The sequence below is a fragment of the Amphiprion ocellaris genome, chromosome 21 (genome assembly GCF_022539595.1).
Source record: "Amphiprion ocellaris isolate individual 3 ecotype Okinawa chromosome 21, ASM2253959v1, whole genome shotgun sequence".
NCBI classification, from domain to species: Eukaryota; Metazoa; Chordata; class Actinopteri; family Pomacentridae; genus Amphiprion; species Amphiprion ocellaris.
In genome coordinates, this window is record NC_072786.1 from 8,291,407 (window position 1) to 8,309,993 (window position 18,587).

Sequence of the window (18,587 nt, forward strand, 5' to 3'; positions counted from 1 at the left end):
GTGCTTAGCTAATGTCGACTGACTTCTGCAACATGAGCTTTGATGGACAGTGGATAAGAATCATTAAAGTGTAATTTCAGTGTGTTTGCCTCAGAATGTGAGTGTGTTTCCCTGCATGCTGCCTTCACAGACCTGTGTGACGCCAGTCATTCCTGAAACTCACATGAGATCAAATTCTAAAAACACTCTCTTTCTCTCTCTCAGCTACACTAGCTGAGAAAGGCAACGATTTTAAAGGTAATTAATGCTACACTTGCTAAATATTAATAGGAACAGTCTTGCATAAAATATAGCAGCTAAACCCCTACAATGCAGACAGTGGTGTAATTAAAGACGAATATGTAATAGAGACTATTTATAGGCTTGAACTAACTGTTACCCAAAACGTCAGGCTCACCCCAGGTATAAGCACAGACACAAATGGAAATACCAAAGCAGATACAGGAAGGGAAACCGTCTGCTTGTGATACAATGCATGCTGGAAATTGAGCCTTGCCCTCAGGTCATGGTAGAACTGACGAAAATACTGATACTGCGGGTTAAATGTCAGACAATTAAGCTAACAAAGGGCAAATAGACAGCGAGTGAATTCAGTGTAGGAGGAGAAATGGGCAGGGTGGGGGTCAACATTGGAGATAAGAACTCTTAAAAATCTGTGAGGTGGAAATTAGCATGTTCCCATTGCATTTAATGTTTTTTAGGCGTTAAACAGGCCTGTGATCCATCATGCACTCAATGAAAAAACATGAAGGGATTTAGGGTTACAGGATTACAGATTCACTTTGGTGCTCGTCTGTGAACAACGTACAGTAGCTGTTCTGGGTGAAGGATGTGGATAATTTGGGTAAAGGGCAGAATAATGACATCCATTAAGGTGCACTGTTGTTGTGTTTTTTGTTTGAAAGGTTTAAAACATCTGAAAGTTGAAGCGAGATCCATGCACTGTATGTGTGAAGCTGCAGGAATACTTAGTCTTTCTGCAGGAACTTACATGTGTACTGGAGGGGAGTATCCGGGGCTGCTGTGTCCGTTGGTGTCCAGGTGGTCGAGCGAGCCGTTCAGCTCCTCATGGGCGGACTGCAACAGGGTGGGGGGGCTACCGCTCAGCGTGACTGGAGGGCTGCCGCCCAGCAAGCCGGGCGGACTCCCGCCCAACAGCCCGTGTGGACTTCCGCCAGTCAGTACGGACGGGTCTCCACCGAGGAGGCCGTGGCAGCTGCCTCCCATCGGGCCTGTGGCACCGCTGTTCATGAGTCCGGGGGTCCCCAGCAGAGGCAGGGAGGTCTCCGCCAGGGCAGCCTGCAGTACAAGGAGGAAGAAAGGGAATATTTCAATAAGGTGGGAGACAATTAAGGAACAGTGAAGATTGGTATCCACTGGGTGAAGCATGAGAGGGCAGATGAAAAAAGCATAACAGGTAGGAGACAGGTGTGTTGTTTGAGGTTTGGATTCAGTGTATAAAGTGCAAAAAAAGGCAGCCGAGTGAAAAATGCATAACAGTAATTAACACAGTAATAATTAAAAAGCATTGTGTTAGTCTTATTCTGTTGCAAGCTATTTTCCCCCCTGTGACACCTTCCTGACAACTGCCTCCCCCAGCTGCCATTCCTATGCCCTTGTGTGGTGTGGCTATTAAAGAAAAGTCCCCCAAAAACTTTACCTCAAAATAATAAAAACTCCTGACACTTTCGCCTGCTGCGCATTAAACTTATATACAGTGATTAAATTTTTAAAGTTTTTGCCATGAGCACCTCGCCGGCGTACACTATGAAGCCAAATCATTTATGACAGCTTAGATAAATATTAATGCACATGCCCTTGCATTTGCACATGCCGCTATCAATCTAGGGTGGCTGCCACAGATGAAGAGAAAAGGAGAAAGAACCGAAGGAAGGAGTGAGAGTTGCTTCTGGATTCAACCACAGGGTGGCCTTCTGAGTCTGACGGTGTAGAGGAAGGAAGGAAGGAGGTGGGAAGAGAGAGAAGGTGTGAGAGAAAAGAGGCAGTGACATGAGTTAGGAGGGAAAAAAAACTTCTTATGCAAAGTGCAGTATGGAGTTCTTTTGTGCACAGTAACCACATTCATTCAGTCACTCAGGCAGCCGTCCTGTCTGTCAGTCAAATAAACCGGCAGCCGGTGACTCAGGGGTTCTCTGATGCTTTTGGTTCGTACCTGTAAGCTGGCGTTTAGTGCAGTTCCATAGCCAAGACTGGAGGGCAGGTTCTTGACAAGTGATGGGCTTCTAGATATGATGTAAACAAAAGAGAAAAAGAACAAAATAATTAGTTTTCAGACAAAATAGTGTTTAATCTAATGTTATTAAGGAAAGAAATGGAGTATATATGTAAAAAATAAGAGAAAAAATAAAGAAACAGGAGAACAGAAATAGGCCCTGCTGACGTCCTGTCATTTTCTAAATTCATTGAAGTACAGATTCTGATATAAGAAGCGACAAAACTCCTACCCTGTGATCTTCTGTGACCTGCGTTTCTGGTACTCCACCTCATCCACCGTCCACACCGCCCCCTTCACGTTCTCCACACGCACAAAGCACTTGTGCAGACTGAGGTTGTGGCGAACAGCGTTCTGCAAAAAGATGTGACACACAGGTCAGAGGGATGAGGGAAAACGAATTCATTCATTATCTATCAAGAAAGGAAAAAAAAGAAGAAGGCTTGGAAATTGATTTTTTCTTGCATTTTGAAGAAATTCTTAACATTCACGCACCATTGATTTAATTAGTAAAAATTGAGTGAGAGCGAATGCTCTTACAAGTCCTGCACACAGTACATATCAATCAGAGTAAGTAGGCTAAAAGGAGGTAATCAGCATAGCGAATGGCTTATGGTGGTGACAGAAGTGGTAATGCCGGCCTTGATAATGGTGATGTCAGTAACCCTTCCTGCTCCAGAAAAGCATTGCTCTTAATGGACACATCGCTTTAAAGATGACAGTATTGCAAGAAAAAAGACAGTCATCAGGAGGCCCCTGTTCTAGTGTGTGTGTTGGAGAGAGGGTGTGTTCGTGCACAAGTAAGCAGGATTAAGTTGAACTGTATCTGACATCTATATGTCCAAATATTCTCCATGTGGTGTCATATCTGGTGTTGAATACGTGCTTACATGACGCAATAAGCTTTTAAATTTACTATCAAAGCTTACTATAAATTAAAGCATCATATATCTTTTGAAAAATAAACCAGTGAGGTGTTTTTTCTTTAATTACAAAATAAGAAAAATCTATAGAAAAAACGCCTTCTTATATTAATACGACCATATGACCATAATTAAAACATGCATCAGACTCTACAAATAATAACCTTGGCTTTAATATCCCTGCTGCTCATATTTATCATCTCCCTTAGCTTGGTGTGTACTGCTCTTTCTCCAAGAAAAAGGGATTCAGAAAAAAAGAAAAAAAAAACTCATAAGCAGATCTCGCATCTGACCTGAAAATCCCAGGATTTGATTGATCTTAATGCCCATGGCTCTGAATATGATAATTTTAATATTAATGAGCAAATGAGCAGTTTTATTATGCATGCTATATAGTTAGAACTAATAAGCTTCTGGGTGAGAGAAAAGAGAGAGAAAGGAAAAGTAGGGTGGGGGGGTAGATCCCTCTTTGGAGCTGATGAGACCAAGCTGAGATATTAAACTACCTTTCATTTCTTTCTTTCTTTTCTTCTTCTTTCTTAAAAAAAACCCCAACAAATTCTCACTGTTAATCAAACGACAAACCCATCGCTGATCATCCCACTAATGCTTACAAAGGGAATTGTGGAGATGTAAATAGATCACCTTGGTGATTGTGCAGAGTGGGAGACATAAAGACAAGACATTTCTGAAGTCGTTGTGGCACGACGGCTACCGCATCACAGAGGAACTTAATCAGGAAAAACGGAATAAAGAAGGAACATTTAAAGCAGCACGTCCGTTGTGTTGTTTTCTGCTACCAACAGCCACACAACAAATTCCACTGAGAACATATCTTGTCATTATATTATTACACAGCAAAACACGGAGCGAACTGTACCTAACAAACTGGAAAAGGGCACCGATCTTTTTGCATGCCCTCCTGAATTGGTGATCACACACCCATGTGCTCATTTGCATCCCAAATCCAAATTAATTCACTTTGCTAAATCTAGTGCTGCGACACGTCTTGCATGCTGATGAGCGGCTGGGCCCAGTTTTCCCTCCAGTCTTCCTGCGTGCAGCCACAAAGGCTAAAGGCAGCTAACGAATGACGCGCAGGGGCCACGGGATAAAAAAAAAAACAAAAAAACACCGAAGACACTGGCTGCTCGGTTGGGGCTTTCTTTATCAGCAGGCAGACACACTTCTGGTTAAAACATGTGCTGCTGGAGAGACATTTTTTACCATCTTTGTGAACGCAGACAGGACAATAAAGTTGTAAGGACAGATATACAAATGGGCCCTTTTGTGTGGGTAAGTAAAGAGTGCTGCCTCCCTGACAGGCCCATTCTCACTCCCCCCCACCTTGGCTTTAGTTCAGCACGAGGACCACTCTTAACCCCTCTGTGAGACGCAATTTATGTGTTTTTGGCTGCTGAGAACTGGTTAACAGGCAAACAGCCATCTTTCTCCCTAATAAACCAATGATATGCGAGAGAGGAAGGTGGTTTCAGGAATAGGAGGAGGGCTGTATCTCTTAACAAAAGGTGCTGATGATGGAGTGGCTGCCGTATAATTAGTGCGTCAGAGCCCTCTCCTCTCCACGCCAAGCCTTCGCTATTAATTGCACCAAATTAGAAAACGATATCTGAGGGAGAATAATTCTTTCGGCTGTCATTTCTAAACAGAAAAGGTGGAAAAATAAATAAGGAGAAAGAATGGGGTCTATTCAGAAGAAAGGTTAGAGGAGTGCTAATGGCCCTGTGCTGAGTAAATGAATGCTTTCTTAAGGTTTTCTTGTGTTCGGCAAGAGGAAAGGCCTTTTACTGTACGGAGGAGTGAAAGGGCACAGCGAGGGTTCATCGAGGTTACCTTCCAAGTTGCGGCGTTGCGTCTGAAGTAGGCGAACGTGCGCGTGAACCAGCTGTAGATTTCATTAAGCGTTAACTGCATGTCGGCAGAGTCCATGATAGCCTGAAATGAGATGACATCAAATAATGGTTTACTAACGAGACCAGGTAACTGACACACACACACACACACACACACACACACACCAACAGATTGAGAGTGGAGGGAGAGAGAGAGCTGCCATGATTCATGCAGCAATTAATTTTAATCTAATCAGGCAAAGTTAATTTATTTCCCACTCACCTGTCTTATGAGGGTTGCATAAGTAAATGGCGGTCTGACATCTGCGTTCTTATAAAACTCGTAGTTTGGGGCAATCTCTGGAAAAATAAATACTGTGTCACCACCTGAAATAATTGGTAAATTTTATTCCTTTAGGTATTGAATTTACTCAAGGTTTCATCAAATTAAAATGGGGGGGAAAAAAGGGAGAAAAGGGGGTGGGAAGGTGGGGGAGAGAAAGAGAGGGTTGGTTGGATGGGTGGAGGGGGGACACATCAAATCAGCATTTTCCATGTCTAACAAAATGCATTTTTAATTAATCTCTCTCGTGAGAGATCTTAAACACTAATACATCCATAAAATGAGATCCGTGTAGTTAGTTAGGGTGAAGTTGAATAATTTATGTTTCTTCACACTAAACACAGAGAGTAAATATAAACATCAAAGACGGACCGTTTAAAATGCAAAGCTTAACACATGGAATGTCTTAATGTAATAAATATTGTATTTTTTCACCATTATTTGAACTTAATTAACATTCATGTAATATTTATGCACAGAGGAAGTTCTTGTCTATTTACATATAGAGTGATTAAACACAGGCTTCCCTTCATAAACCCACCCAGACATCTCACATTGGTAAGACCAACAAGGATCTGTGGTTGTGGGGATGTGTTTATGTCATGTCTGTGCACGTGAACTATGTGTGTGTTATAGTACTAGAAGGTAATTACCGGATTGAGGTATCGTGTGTGATTTGCAAGTTTAACATTATTTTTTCATTAAATTTAAATGGAATATCAGATGAATCATAAAAGTCTGAATTTTATATTAATTTTAAGGCAAATCAGTTGTAATTCTGAATCAGAATGAGAGCTGAAATAGTATTTAATACCTCAATCCTTAAACGTGTGTGTGTCAGGTTAGGCAGAAATGATATTAAATCCAAGAAATTTAGGAGGTAATTTTCCTCAAAAATCGGACATTTTTATAAGCATCTGTGTGATTCTGATTTGTTTAAAAGTGAACTGTGTTCATTTTCTGCCTTGTATACTCTGCATATTCTGTATTTGTGCATGTGTGTGCTACGACGTGCAGTGCTGAGTAGTTGGTCCTACCTGACGACAAAGGCATGGAGTATTTGTCTGAGTGGCGTCTGCGCATGGCTCCCATGCTGGGGACGTTTGCTCCTCCCAGTACTGACGGCACCTGGGGCATGGCGGCCATGGGTGTGATGGGCGCTGTGGGCGTGGTGGGTGTCTGAGGTAAGTTGGGGGGGGACGCTGACGGCAAGTTCTTGGACATGGTGACGCTGGACACCAAGTTGAGCTGGAAAAAAAGGGGGGAAAGAAGACACAGCGCGATTGGTGGAGAGCGGGAAAAGAGATAGATGCAAGTGGGAGGTAGAGGGAGGAGGAGGAAAGCATTATTTTGTGGTTTCTCTGACAGAGCAGAGTGTCTGCTCTCCTCCTCTCTAACACAGCTGTGTTTCCACTAACAAGGCTCGTGGAGAGGAGCCAGCCCATCTCCACTAATTACAACCACCAAATTGTATCATAAGAATTCTAATTAGAGCACGCTGTTGAAGATTATCCGACGATCAGCATCCGTGTTATCCCGGCCCCATCTCTCTTTATCTCTCTATTTATCACTCCCTCCCTGCCTCCCTCCTTCTCTCCCTCTCTATCTACCCCACTGCAACCACCCATAATCCTTATACACTGAAGAAATGAGCCTCGGAAAAAAGTCTTGCTGTTGGGGTGATTTTGCCAACATCTGACCCTGGTTCTAGAAGCCTAATCATGACATAATTCCGCTTTGTTATGAAAAGGGTGAAGCTAAGTTAGATATCATCAGGAAATCCAAATCATCTCAACAAAAAACCCAGATCCAGGACACTCATTCATTTAATACCGGTCCACTAAAGCCTGAGTCTTAACACAAGGCTGTGCAAGAGTGAATGAACAACTACATATAACTCAATAAGATATGTTTTTTTCGTTTTGAATCGATCCACATTGTTAGTCGTGCTTTATAATCAAGTGATTTTGCAATTGAGAAGAATTTATAGCTGGAGTTTCTGGACAAATACATAATACAACAGCGCTGTTATAACTTAATATATCTTAAAGTGACCTTGCGTTTAAAAGAGCAATCCAAGACCCCTATTTAATACCACCCGATTTCGACCGATACAAAGCCTTCTTCATGGCCAGGCTTTACAGACATTGCTCGATAATTTATGTTGGCTAGTCCCCACCAACAGCAAAATTCCTGGTTCACTACCTCAGTGTGAAAGAGGTTTAAGTAAGAGAGTAGCCTCCTGGTCAGGACAGCCATGCAAAATGATTTTGGTGTACGTGCAAAGCAAGAATAACTTGAGACTATAGTTGAGAACACTTGCAGAACTTCACAGGAGGAATCAACAACACAACTGGACGTCATTATTGCAGTTATAGTAGATTTATTGGCCCTAATTTAGCAAGACTTCTAGTGCATGAGGAAGTGTAGAAAGTTCTTTCTTAGGGCGAAGCTGATAAGAGGCTTCAAGCAATCTGCACAGACAGCTATGGTCACTCCACACTCGTGCACTCTTCCTCTTCGTCTCCTCCACTCCTTCAACATGAGAGAGTGTTACTTACCTCTGGCTCGCATGCCAACTACGCTTTGCTAATCGCCCCAGCTTTTCCACCACTTTTGCATTTGCCTTCCCAAATCTCATGTGAGAGGCTCTAACCGACTGGAAAATTCCTAACTGACCTTTTAGTCTCTGCGCTAATTTAGTTGGAATGGTAATGACATCGTTACATATTCAAACCAAATTGCCTTAATTGTGAGTCTACAAGTGGAATGCATCCGTTGCGGAGAGTCTGAATTAAAACCGACTTGAAAGATGGAAGGGAATGAGGGGCCGAAGGCGCTGAGAGACGGGAGGGCTGAGGAGAAGGTATCAGCGGTCATTTGTGGCATGTGTTGATAAATACGATAAAATGTCAAGTTTGAGAGACTCCCGTGGATGTAGGGGGCTTTCAGATGATAATTATATGCCCACTTAGCTGTAATGAGCTGCTATAGTGACGGGCTGGGACAAGGGCTGGGTGCCTATACAGGAGTACAGAGACTGAGGAAGAGAGTTATGGAATATTAATCTGTACTAATATATCTACTTAAAACAATATATTAAGCCATATTAGCATTAATTTAGCACTCCCTGTTGTGTAGTCTTTTTCTCCTAGTTACTGTTCTCCGCTGCATAAACACACGTGAAACTTTTTTTTAAAAATTGTCCAGCATTTCTACACACTGCACACACACTCATAAAAAGTACGTAATGTGCAAATCTCTGTGTAATTCATCCTGGATGAGGTCACGACACCTGCACCTGACACGACTGTTCATTCCCTGCATCCTGTTACATGCAAACCGCACGCCGAACCGTGAAATACAAACTGCATTTTCCTGTAAAGGTTATTTGATAAACACTCACGTTCTATAAGGTGGAGGTGGAGGGGGGAGGGCCTCAAAATATGCAAACAAAATTCAAAGTAAATGCCCTCATATGCGCATATGGGCATGTATATTTATAATGTTAAAACACAATTTCCTGTCCCTTTTTGCAGCCTCTTTACCAACAAGACGCAGCAACAAGCGCAACATGTTTGCAATCCCATTTTGACCAAACAGAAATGATTACAGTCAAACGGAGGGAGGAGTGAGCACTTTGTCACCTCTCGCTCATCTGAATTCACACTCAAGGTTGGGAGAAGGAGAGAGAGATAGCTTATTATTCAAAACTTGCGTTCTTGCTAACTTTGATTCTCATTCATCCATAGCATAGCCAAAAGGTAGCATTTAATGAAGTGCGATTCAGGGAATAAATGGGGTCATATTGGAGACAGTGTACCGGTGTCTTGTATTGGTTGAGCATTGGTTGGTCATAGGCGCTACGAATGAAAAAACTGGATTTATTTCAAGCCCTGATAGGCGAACGTGATTTCTTATTTTAATCAAATGCTTGAGAAGTTGATATGTTGCACCAAATTCATGCTGCCACTTGAAATCCACCAACTATCTCTCTTTTTTAATATCTATTCACTTTTGCACACATGCATGTTATTCTCCCCCTTGCAACAAATCTTTATCTTACCTCTCCTTAAAAAAAAAAAGAAAAAAAAAAACGGGGAAGCCTTAAAACTGAGGATTTAACTGTTCGTTTAGGAATTCTGTCTGAATTGCCCCCACCATCAAATGCAATTAGCTGCTCTTTCATGTGTGCTTTATGTAATGCAATACTTCATTAGCATCATTCATTCATATTCAGGCATGGATTATAGGCTGCAAATTCTTTATTGGACGAGATGGAACCAAGCTGCTGGAGTTTTGAAGATTAAAAAAAAAAACTACAGAGAGGGGGAGAGAAAGAGAGAGAGATTGAATAATAAAAAGGGAGTTTGATTCCTGATGGAATTATGGGATAATTATGCTATCTTGTGATTATCTACATTCTATGATGAGAGGTGATGAGGAAAATTATTCTATTGAAAGTAGGCACTTACTAAGCAGCAGAAAGACGCTAACAATGTTTTGCTCTCAAATATTTCAAAACGTCTAAAATTGGAAGGAAATAATGTTTGCAAAAACGTATCATCTTAATATCAAATTCAAATAGTGGCTGGGAGAAAAAGGCATTTATAATCATTCCATCTAAAAGTAAAAGGCAAGCGAGAGAGAATCCAGAATGACATCATTTTCCGTCTAAGATGACCCCTTCCACAATTTTGGATTTCTTCTTTTTTCTGCAAGCAATTTCTGCTTCACTGTGGGTATTTATGTCAACATCGCGCTATCTTCACCACTCAGCTGTAATTTTCAGGTGTTGGTTGTTAAAATGACACATCTTCTCCTCTCTCATTCCAGTTTTGAGTGCCGCTGCGGCCACTGAGCCAAACAGTCATCAGCTGCCAACAGGTTGTTTTGGCTATTATATCTATCACAAAGAAATGACCCAGTGTTTTAGCCAAGGACTCCACCGCTCTGCCATCTAATACACTTCCAAACTCTATTGTCCTCTCGCAGGCGCACAATAACTGATAAGAAGCAGATGTAACTCGGCATTACAAATCCCACTCCCCCCCCCACTCCTTTCATCTTCTGTCACTCACTTGCCCCAAACTGCTGCACGCTTAAACTGTTCATTTTCTGTGCGGCTGCCTCATTCACAGCCGAGCCTGTTTACGGTAGCCGGAGCAATATGCACTCACTGGTTTGGGAGATGACTTGGGTTCTGAGGGCCGCATGTGCAAGTGGGTCATCATCGCCTGAAGACGCTCACGTTCTTTAGAAAGCTGTTAAGAGACAAGAAGAAGAAGAGGAGAGTACATTAGGGTAGATTAGAGAGGAGAGCAAAGGATAGGAGAGGAGAAGGGAGGAAAGGAATACACAAATGAACGGAAAAAGGTGACGGGAAGAAAGAAAAAGAAAGCAAGGCAGAAAGGAGACAACTGTGCTGCTGGTAATGTAAGGAGAATATGAGAAACTGGGGGAGAAGGTGCAGACAGGTCAGGCAAAACAAATAGCATTTCATCTTTTTGTCAATAGCAGAATTTAGGTCAGTGAGGCTCTGACAGTAACAAGCTAGTCGGGCCATAAATTAGGTGGTCCTGAGCGTCTGCTCAAAGTCCTGTGGACACTGTTAGGGGGATGGAGCGCAGCCAGCAGCTGCTGAGAGGTGAAGGGGTCTTCCAAACAGGGTGCCAGGCGGCCCCGCCTCCCCGGTCCAGTTAGTGGCCCCAGCCATTGCCTATCATCAATCTAATTCACAGGGAGTGACAGGGACCGGACCATGCGAAAGGCTGAACCCCCACGCCCTTAATACAACACACACATACACACACAGGGATCAAACACACTGAGAAACAGACAAGCAAGTAGGTGAAGTGCACACATACACAAAGCTGGGCCTCATTACTAGTGACGGCTCTCGTGGACAAAAAAAAAAAAGAAAAGAGAGAAGGATGGTGGGAGTAAAGAATGGAAGTAAAAGGAGAGAGGAGACAGGACAGCTTGCAACACAAGTGCACCGCTGTAATTGGTCACACTGTGAGGAGCAAGCTTCAGCAGCTTTGTGTTGCAATGAAAAACAAAACAGAGAAAATGAAATAAAATTATATAAACAGCACAGATCCTTTTTTCCCTCTCTTTTTTTACCCCACAGTTTATTTACTTTTAAAACACCCCAGATGCCTCCCAACAAAATGCAAACAGCTTATCAGACCAGAAAATAAAATGTGTGGGAGGGAAAGCTTGACTTAGCACTCTTGTAGAGGGTAAGTGAGGAGAACACATGATTGGATCTGAATTTGGACTCCTTTATACTGTACATACTACACTTTTGCCATCATATTTCTAAAATGCTTTAGACAACTAAGCCAATTTTAATAACAATGATTTTTCTATTTATTGAGGAGAACTGTGTCACTCAATTCAGGCCTGGTTTCAACTGGAAGGCTGAATATTTCCACCTGGCACTGAGTTAAATCCCAGTTTAAAAACATACATGTCTATTTGTTTCTAAAGGAAGAGCAGCGCTTGTCAGCAGTGCTGAGTAATAACGTCGCTCAATCACCGCTCTCATTATCTAGCCAGCATGACTTCTTAATAAGGTCACGCTCCACCTACTGAAAATAGTTCCCTCCTTTTGAGCTTTCTTCAGGTGCAAAGTGCAGTTAATTAACACAGCAGACTGGGAGAGATGCGCTCGCTATTAATTGGAAAGAAAAAGAGAAAAAAAAAGAAAGCAGAGAAAATAAAGCATACGCTTAATTCAATTAAAACAGCCATAATGGCTTTCGTTGTAAGGCCTGAGGATTCCTTTGTTTAGTGGCTTTGTTGAATTCAGCAGGTCCTGCTTGTCTGGAAGTATTAGGCAGACCACAATATTGGCCTTTCTCTTGCTCACACAACTTTCAAAAAATAAAGTTTTTGACCGGATGATTCGTGACTTAAATGTGAACATAACAGTTCAGCACTGTAAAATGTGATAATGGTGAAATGTGACAATAGATAGAACTTTTTTCCAACTAGTTTACACTCATTTTTCATCTAAAAGAAAACTTACCTGTAATTCCAGCTGCTGTACGACTTGCATCTGGACTCTACACTGGGCTGTGCTCCGGTCATCGAGGGCATGTTCACTGTTTAGGTGCCTGGTGAAGGCAGGAGACAACAAAACAGAGATATTACAGTCTAACTTCAAAATTTATCAAATAGTCACAAGTAGAAACAAATTAGAATCATTTTCACCCTGATCAAAATTGTAGAGGATGATAATTACAGTATCAACTTCACCACTGTTTTGTTTTAATGATAATATTTCTATACTGGGACAATTATCTATAGGATCCAGTTAGGACCCATTGTTCCACTCTGAAATGAGGTAATTAGAAGTAACATGACGGTGTGTGGTGCCATGTTTAACATGACAATAGGCCCGCGCCAGTTTAGATGGCTAACTTCAGTGCCACCCCGAGCGCTGCTTTCTACAGAGAATAAAAGATGCTGGCCCAGCAGAATGGCTTTGTCTCCTTCGTTTACCGAAAACAATACACACAATTTAACACCAGCAACATTTGACACACAAAAGCAGCTCCTCACTTGAAGGTGCATTATCCAGCGGCAGACATATTAAATGTATCTGGTGTGTTCGCCTCATTAGAAGAAAAAGGCGGCCAGACAGCCATAACAGTCAATGAGGGTTTTTGTCTTGATTGGATTTCGTCTGTAGGACACAAAAGCTCCACCATTAAGATAGACCTTTATTCCTGGTAGCGCACACATATACACGGACACACACACACAAAACACAAATATGGGGCGAAAAGGGGTTTCTAAAGTGTTGTGATGCTGGGTAATGAGCCTCTATCTAAATGATCATTGGTGACAAACTCACAAAGCAAGCTTTGAGGAGGCATGCTTATGAAATGCCAGAGCTGCCACTTTATCTCCAGTAATTATAGGTTAGCTTGCAGACCCTTCAATGATCATTTACAGCGCTGCCTCCAGTGCATTAGAGGGAGTACAAAATCTCTCTCTCTGGCGTTCACTTTATCTAAGAACACACACACTCGCTTACATTATCATGGACTGGCGCAAACACTGATTGGCACACACGAAAATACACACTCCCACCACATATTCCTCTATTCTCTCGCTTCTTGTTTATCTGCAATGTGCAAAACAAGACAACTCATCGAGCCGGCTTCTCTTGGCCTGCCAATCAAAAGCTGAATAGAACATTTGTAATCACAATAGCACTGTACCTTTCAATTAGACCCAACACATTTAAATCCATTCCATCTTGTCCCTGCGTATACTTTTGTGACCATTTCAGGTCTAATGCTCAGAAATTTTTCATTATAAATCAAGAATGAGGTAGCATTAAAAAAAAAAAAAGGAAGGGGTGGGGACAGGGACGGATGAGGGATAGTGGCAGAAAGGGGAGGGACGAACTGGTGGATTTCTTCAGCCCTGTGCCTAATTGCTGTTTCAGAATGCGCATGCAAAAAGGGGGCATTTCATTAATCATTTAATCACGTCCCTCGCAGGATGAGGGAACTAATGTTGCAAATACCCTTTTCATTTCACTGCCCATAATGCTATCTTATGCACTTGATGTATGGCGTGTGTCATGAATTACAGCTGCTTCAAAAGCACAGAGCGGGCTGCTCGCTGTCCCTGAAGATACCTTGTTTCAAAAAAAAAAACCAAAGACATAGAAGGGGAAATCTTTATTAAGCCTCTCATCGACAAGCAGCTTGTTTCTCTTATATTTTGTGTGTTTGTGTGTGTGAAGGCCTCGCCACAGACCTCCAGCTTCCTGCATCCTTCCACTGCTGGCCAGTTAGCAAGGCGATTACAGGAAGATTACTGAATGCGTTTATGAAATATTCAAATGGCAGCGTGTCCTACTGAGCATTAATAATGCCACACAAAGACAGAAATGGAGGAGGGGGGAGACACAGATGGGCAGACTGAAAACAATAATGAAGGAACACCTTATTTACTGGAAATTGTCCCTATATTTGCATTAAAACTATCTTTACTCTTATTGTATTGGAGGTGGTTTTTGTTATCCACACGAAAAATTTGTCACAACACTATTTCTGAAATTTGCTGAATATTTTTCTGCCTTTATTATGAACAAAACTAAATCATTTTAAAGCAAAAACATAAATTTACTCCAAGACAAACAGAAGGACTCGTCCAAACTGTAGCATCCAGGTAGAAGCGTTTAAACTTGCAGGTGGATGAAGCAGGTCTCACCGTCAGGCCTGGCTATCTACTGTTTATGTTTACTGTTCATGACTCATTCTGGAGGAACATTGATTTCTGCCTTTGAGCGAATTACCCATGTGATGAAGGCCATGTGAGAACAGGGGAAGAAAGCATGTAGATGGAGATTGAGGGATGTAGCCAAGGTAGAGAAATCAAAGCGAATAACAGCAAGTAAAGAGACAAAGAGGCCGATAAGCAGGAAGATGAGGGAGGAGTGAGACACAGCTGTTGTTTTTCAACCCCTAGATAAAGATTTCTTTTTCTTTTTTTTTTTACTGGATGCTGCAATTTCTCTTTTCTCTTAAAGAGATGGGAACAAAACATCTCAAAGGTGTTTCCCCCAATGCTGGGTACATGAATATGTATATGCCATCAACGTACACTAAGGGCCCAATAAATCTACTCAAGCCAGCATATATGGATGATACACTTTTGCTAATTGTCTGTGTGTATTATCAGGGGTGAAAAAGGCCCAGCAGAGAAAGTTAGCCCCCCTAACTGTCTGACACATTCACCAACTCAGTCAATGCACACATGGAGTATACAGCCAGCCATATGTGCTACACACTTACGAGCATGCATAAACAAGGACATATTCACAAGCATGCACACACATTCTCACACACTTTTACACACGCTCCCCCCTTGCCTTGGTGGTGGTGCGTAAGTAATGCCCTCCGTTTTAAAGGTCTTGTCACAGTGCAGCAGACATGTGGAATAGTAGAGGAGAGCATAGCTATCCAGGGGCCTGCATGACTGCCTGCCTCCACACTGTGTGTATGTGTACGTTATATAGAGACAAAGACACTTGGCTGCTGCCTTGTGGGTTTAATTAGCAGTGGCTTACAGACACCAGCGTTCAGGTTAGCGGCTGAGCTTGCCATTTTAACATAGAGTCTGCCTTTTCTGCCAGTAATAAGGAGAGCTGAGTGGTGACAGAAAGTGGAAGCGTTCAGTGTGAGTTTGGGTGCGAGTGTCTGTTTATGTGTACTTTATTGAGGTGGGAGGACATTGGTTTAAAAGGGGTACACAAGGTGAAGAGTCAAAGTAGGGGGGGCGAAGGTGTGTGTACTCTGGAGATGAAACAACAACCTGCATATGTTTATGCTTTGATATTCTATAAAATCATGCAGAAGCCAAAAAAGAGGCACTGCCTTGACAAATATGACAAATAATACTTATGAAGTTTCATTAATTGCATTTTCTCTCTCTTATGTTTACCAAAAGGCTCCCACAAAAATAGCTCACCTAAAAGCATTAATGTTCTTCCCTCTCTCTTTCTGTGTAACTAACACAAATACACCCCCACAACTCGCAGCACCCACCGCTCAAGAAACATTCCCTGCGATATTATTTCATTTTGAACTTCACAGAGCTAATTCGGGGTGCCAGCCACCTCGCGGCTACCTTTTCCAGGTGAGAACACTTAAAAGCAGCGCTGAAGAGCTATTAAATGCTGATCTTGACAAGTTTCTTCATGCAACAAAACAATAGATGACTAAACGTGTCACCGCCGCTGAGCCGAGCTCCTACAGCGAGCTACGAGACGCCAGCTTGACTTGGGTTCCCCTCCCCGCACACGTAACCCACACCCAACTACCAACATCTAAACTGTCATCTAAATCTGACACCCACTTTATGTAACCCCGTTTAAACTGTGCCTGTGTGTGTGTGTGTGTGTGTGCACGTCGGTGTGTGTGTAGTCGACTGGCATCTCCGGAAACATAAAAGGACTCCCTCTGACACCTACAATCACCGCTCCAAGGCACGCCACCGAGCAGTCATCTTTGTTCTGATGACGAGCCTGCCTTCTTTGTCGGTGTCTGTTTTCATGTGCCGGCTGGGTTACAGTATAGAGCCAGCCTCTGACTTGCAGAGATGCGCGTGTTAGACGGTTCTGTTTTGTAGCAGCCAGTGTTCTGGCAAGTGTTCTTACAAAACCGTCTGCCAACCTGTGCTCTCGCTTTTAAGTTTGAAATCTACCTGTTTTCTCTCCTCGTGTCTCTCAGTTTGTCTTTACAACCGTGCAGCTGCTGCATCGGCTTACCCAGCTTACGGGATTCACAGACACATCGCTTTGCACTGTGTTTCTCTGGACCTCACCTAAATAACCGGCTAAGCTACCTAGACACAGTATCCTCAGAGCACACAGACTTACGTGCGTTTGCGTGTGAACAGAGCGTAAAGTGCAGAGGAATAGACTGATGTCTTCTTTAGGAAAGTGTATTAAGGTGATAGGACAAGATATCAGAAAACCTACTAATCCGATAGAGGCTTGCCTCATCATGCACGCATCCGGTCCCAAGCTGCAAGGCAAACTGTTCTACCTGGACTAGTGTACATGTAGTCCAGGTCGGACAATGGATTGTGCACAGCAAACTGGCTTTACATAAGCATGACTTCTAGAATTACACTACATGATGCCTATGGATGTGCTGATATTGACACTGACATGTATGTGGCACGTTTTCTGCATGGGATAAGCAAACACACTTGTCAGGCTGTAGTTGTAATATATATTCACCTCTGATTCATTTACATCCATCGTTGTCAATTACGGTTCCTTGAAGTGTATCATACGTCTTGACAGTGTGTGAAAACAGAGCCTAATGTATTGCCTGGCTGTGTCTTTGAAAAGACTGGTAAACACTGTGTTTATTAGAGTCATTTCATTTCACAGACGCACCTTTTAGCTTTAATTCACAAGCTGCTGTAGAATTAGCAAAAGCCTGACCTAAATCCTACAGCGGCTCCCCATGGGTGCACCAGTTTCTTGTATAAGTGCAATTTTTTTTTAGCTTTCTGCAACTTATTACAGTCACTACTGTAGAGAAATGTATAATTTGGAAAATAAGCCGGAACAATGTCCTGATTTCAAGAGTTTATGCGAATTCACATGGACATTTACAGCCCATGAAAAACACTCGCCAGATCGTTATTTCACAGTTAATTACAAATCTAATTAGAATATTCAAATTAAAGCTTTCCCTTTCTTTTCTTCTCTGTGTGAGAGCAGGGAACCAGGGAAAGAGTGAGAGAGAGACGGAGGGAGAGAGAGAAAGAGAGAGAGAGAGAGACTCTCGGTGAGTGGCAATGTGATAACCTGTAATCGGCAGTGCTGCAAACACCTTCTTCCTTTGATGTCCCCCCACTAACATCCAGGCAACAAAGCCGGCCAATTACAAATGAGCTAATTAACTAAATTGTTGATGGAGCATGAAGAGTTCATTCGCTCTGGCGCCTGCACCATGACAACAGTGAATGGGGGCCTTTGTTGTGGAGGTAAGTGTGCGGCCGTGCGAGTTGTCATTAGCTTTTGACGCTTTTTTCACAAACCTATCAGACCCCTCCATGCCAGGAAGGAAATTTGTTATGGATCAGAGTTGGTTTGAATCCTGCATTGCTAGAGCAGAACCCTGTCAACTAGCTGTCTGGAAGGTCAAAATGTGCTCTTTGAAAGGCAGTGATGTTTTCTTTGTTAAGCCCCTGTACCCACTGAGAGAGGAGGCAGTGTACTGAGAGGGGGATAACGTTTGTGCATTTCACAATAAAACAGATTTTACCACATGGTGTTAACAGGGAGAGGTGAACGGATGTCGTCTGCAGTGTTACACCTCTGTCATGGGGCGTGCTCTTACTTCAAAAACTGTCCAAAGTCCTCGCAGATGTTCTCACAGCCGGGCCACTTGCACACGCCATGACCGTACAGGGGGTGAGTGCCTCCGCTTTCTTCATGTAGTGTACTAAAAAAAGGGAAAAAAGGACAGGGAGAGTAAAAAATTAGCAAATATGAAACCATGGATGAGGCGGCAGGAGTGTGTGGAGAGTGAGAGGAGCAGGGGAGCATCAAGTTCATCATAAAGTTTTCTAAAGACAGTCTGTGTAAGATTAAAATCAAATAGAAAGAGGTCAAAACATGTCAACTGCTCAATAACCAAGGCTAGACAGGAGTTAGAGAGGGAAGGGCAGACATACAAATACAT

At 42.6% G+C, this 18,587-nt stretch overlaps 1 protein-coding gene across 7 annotated transcripts in view; it reads right to left on the reverse strand.

The window, feature by feature from the left end:
- The window catches only part of foxp2 (forkhead box P2), a 101,535-nt gene that overhangs the window by 7,674 nt on the left and 75,274 nt on the right, over positions 1-18,587 (reverse strand). For 6 of the 7 annotated variants that reach the window (XM_023262455.3, XM_055006360.1, XM_023262465.3 and 3 more), the window contains 9 exons: positions 18,243-18,347; positions 12,389-12,476; positions 10,533-10,616; positions 6,390-6,600; positions 5,293-5,396; positions 5,011-5,112; positions 2,466-2,587; positions 2,174-2,243; positions 992-1,299 (listed from right to left, as the gene is read on the reverse strand). In XM_023262455.3, coding sequence (XP_023118223.1) covers positions 992-1,299; positions 2,174-2,243; positions 2,466-2,587; positions 5,011-5,112; positions 5,293-5,396; positions 6,390-6,600; positions 10,533-10,616; positions 12,389-12,476; positions 18,243-18,347 — 1,194 coding nt within the window. The remainder of the gene's footprint in view (positions 1-991; positions 1,300-2,173; positions 2,244-2,465; positions 2,588-5,010; positions 5,113-5,292; positions 5,397-6,389; positions 6,601-10,532; positions 10,617-12,388; positions 12,477-18,242; positions 18,348-18,587) is intronic. The other variant, XM_023262472.3, reaches the window with a different exon arrangement.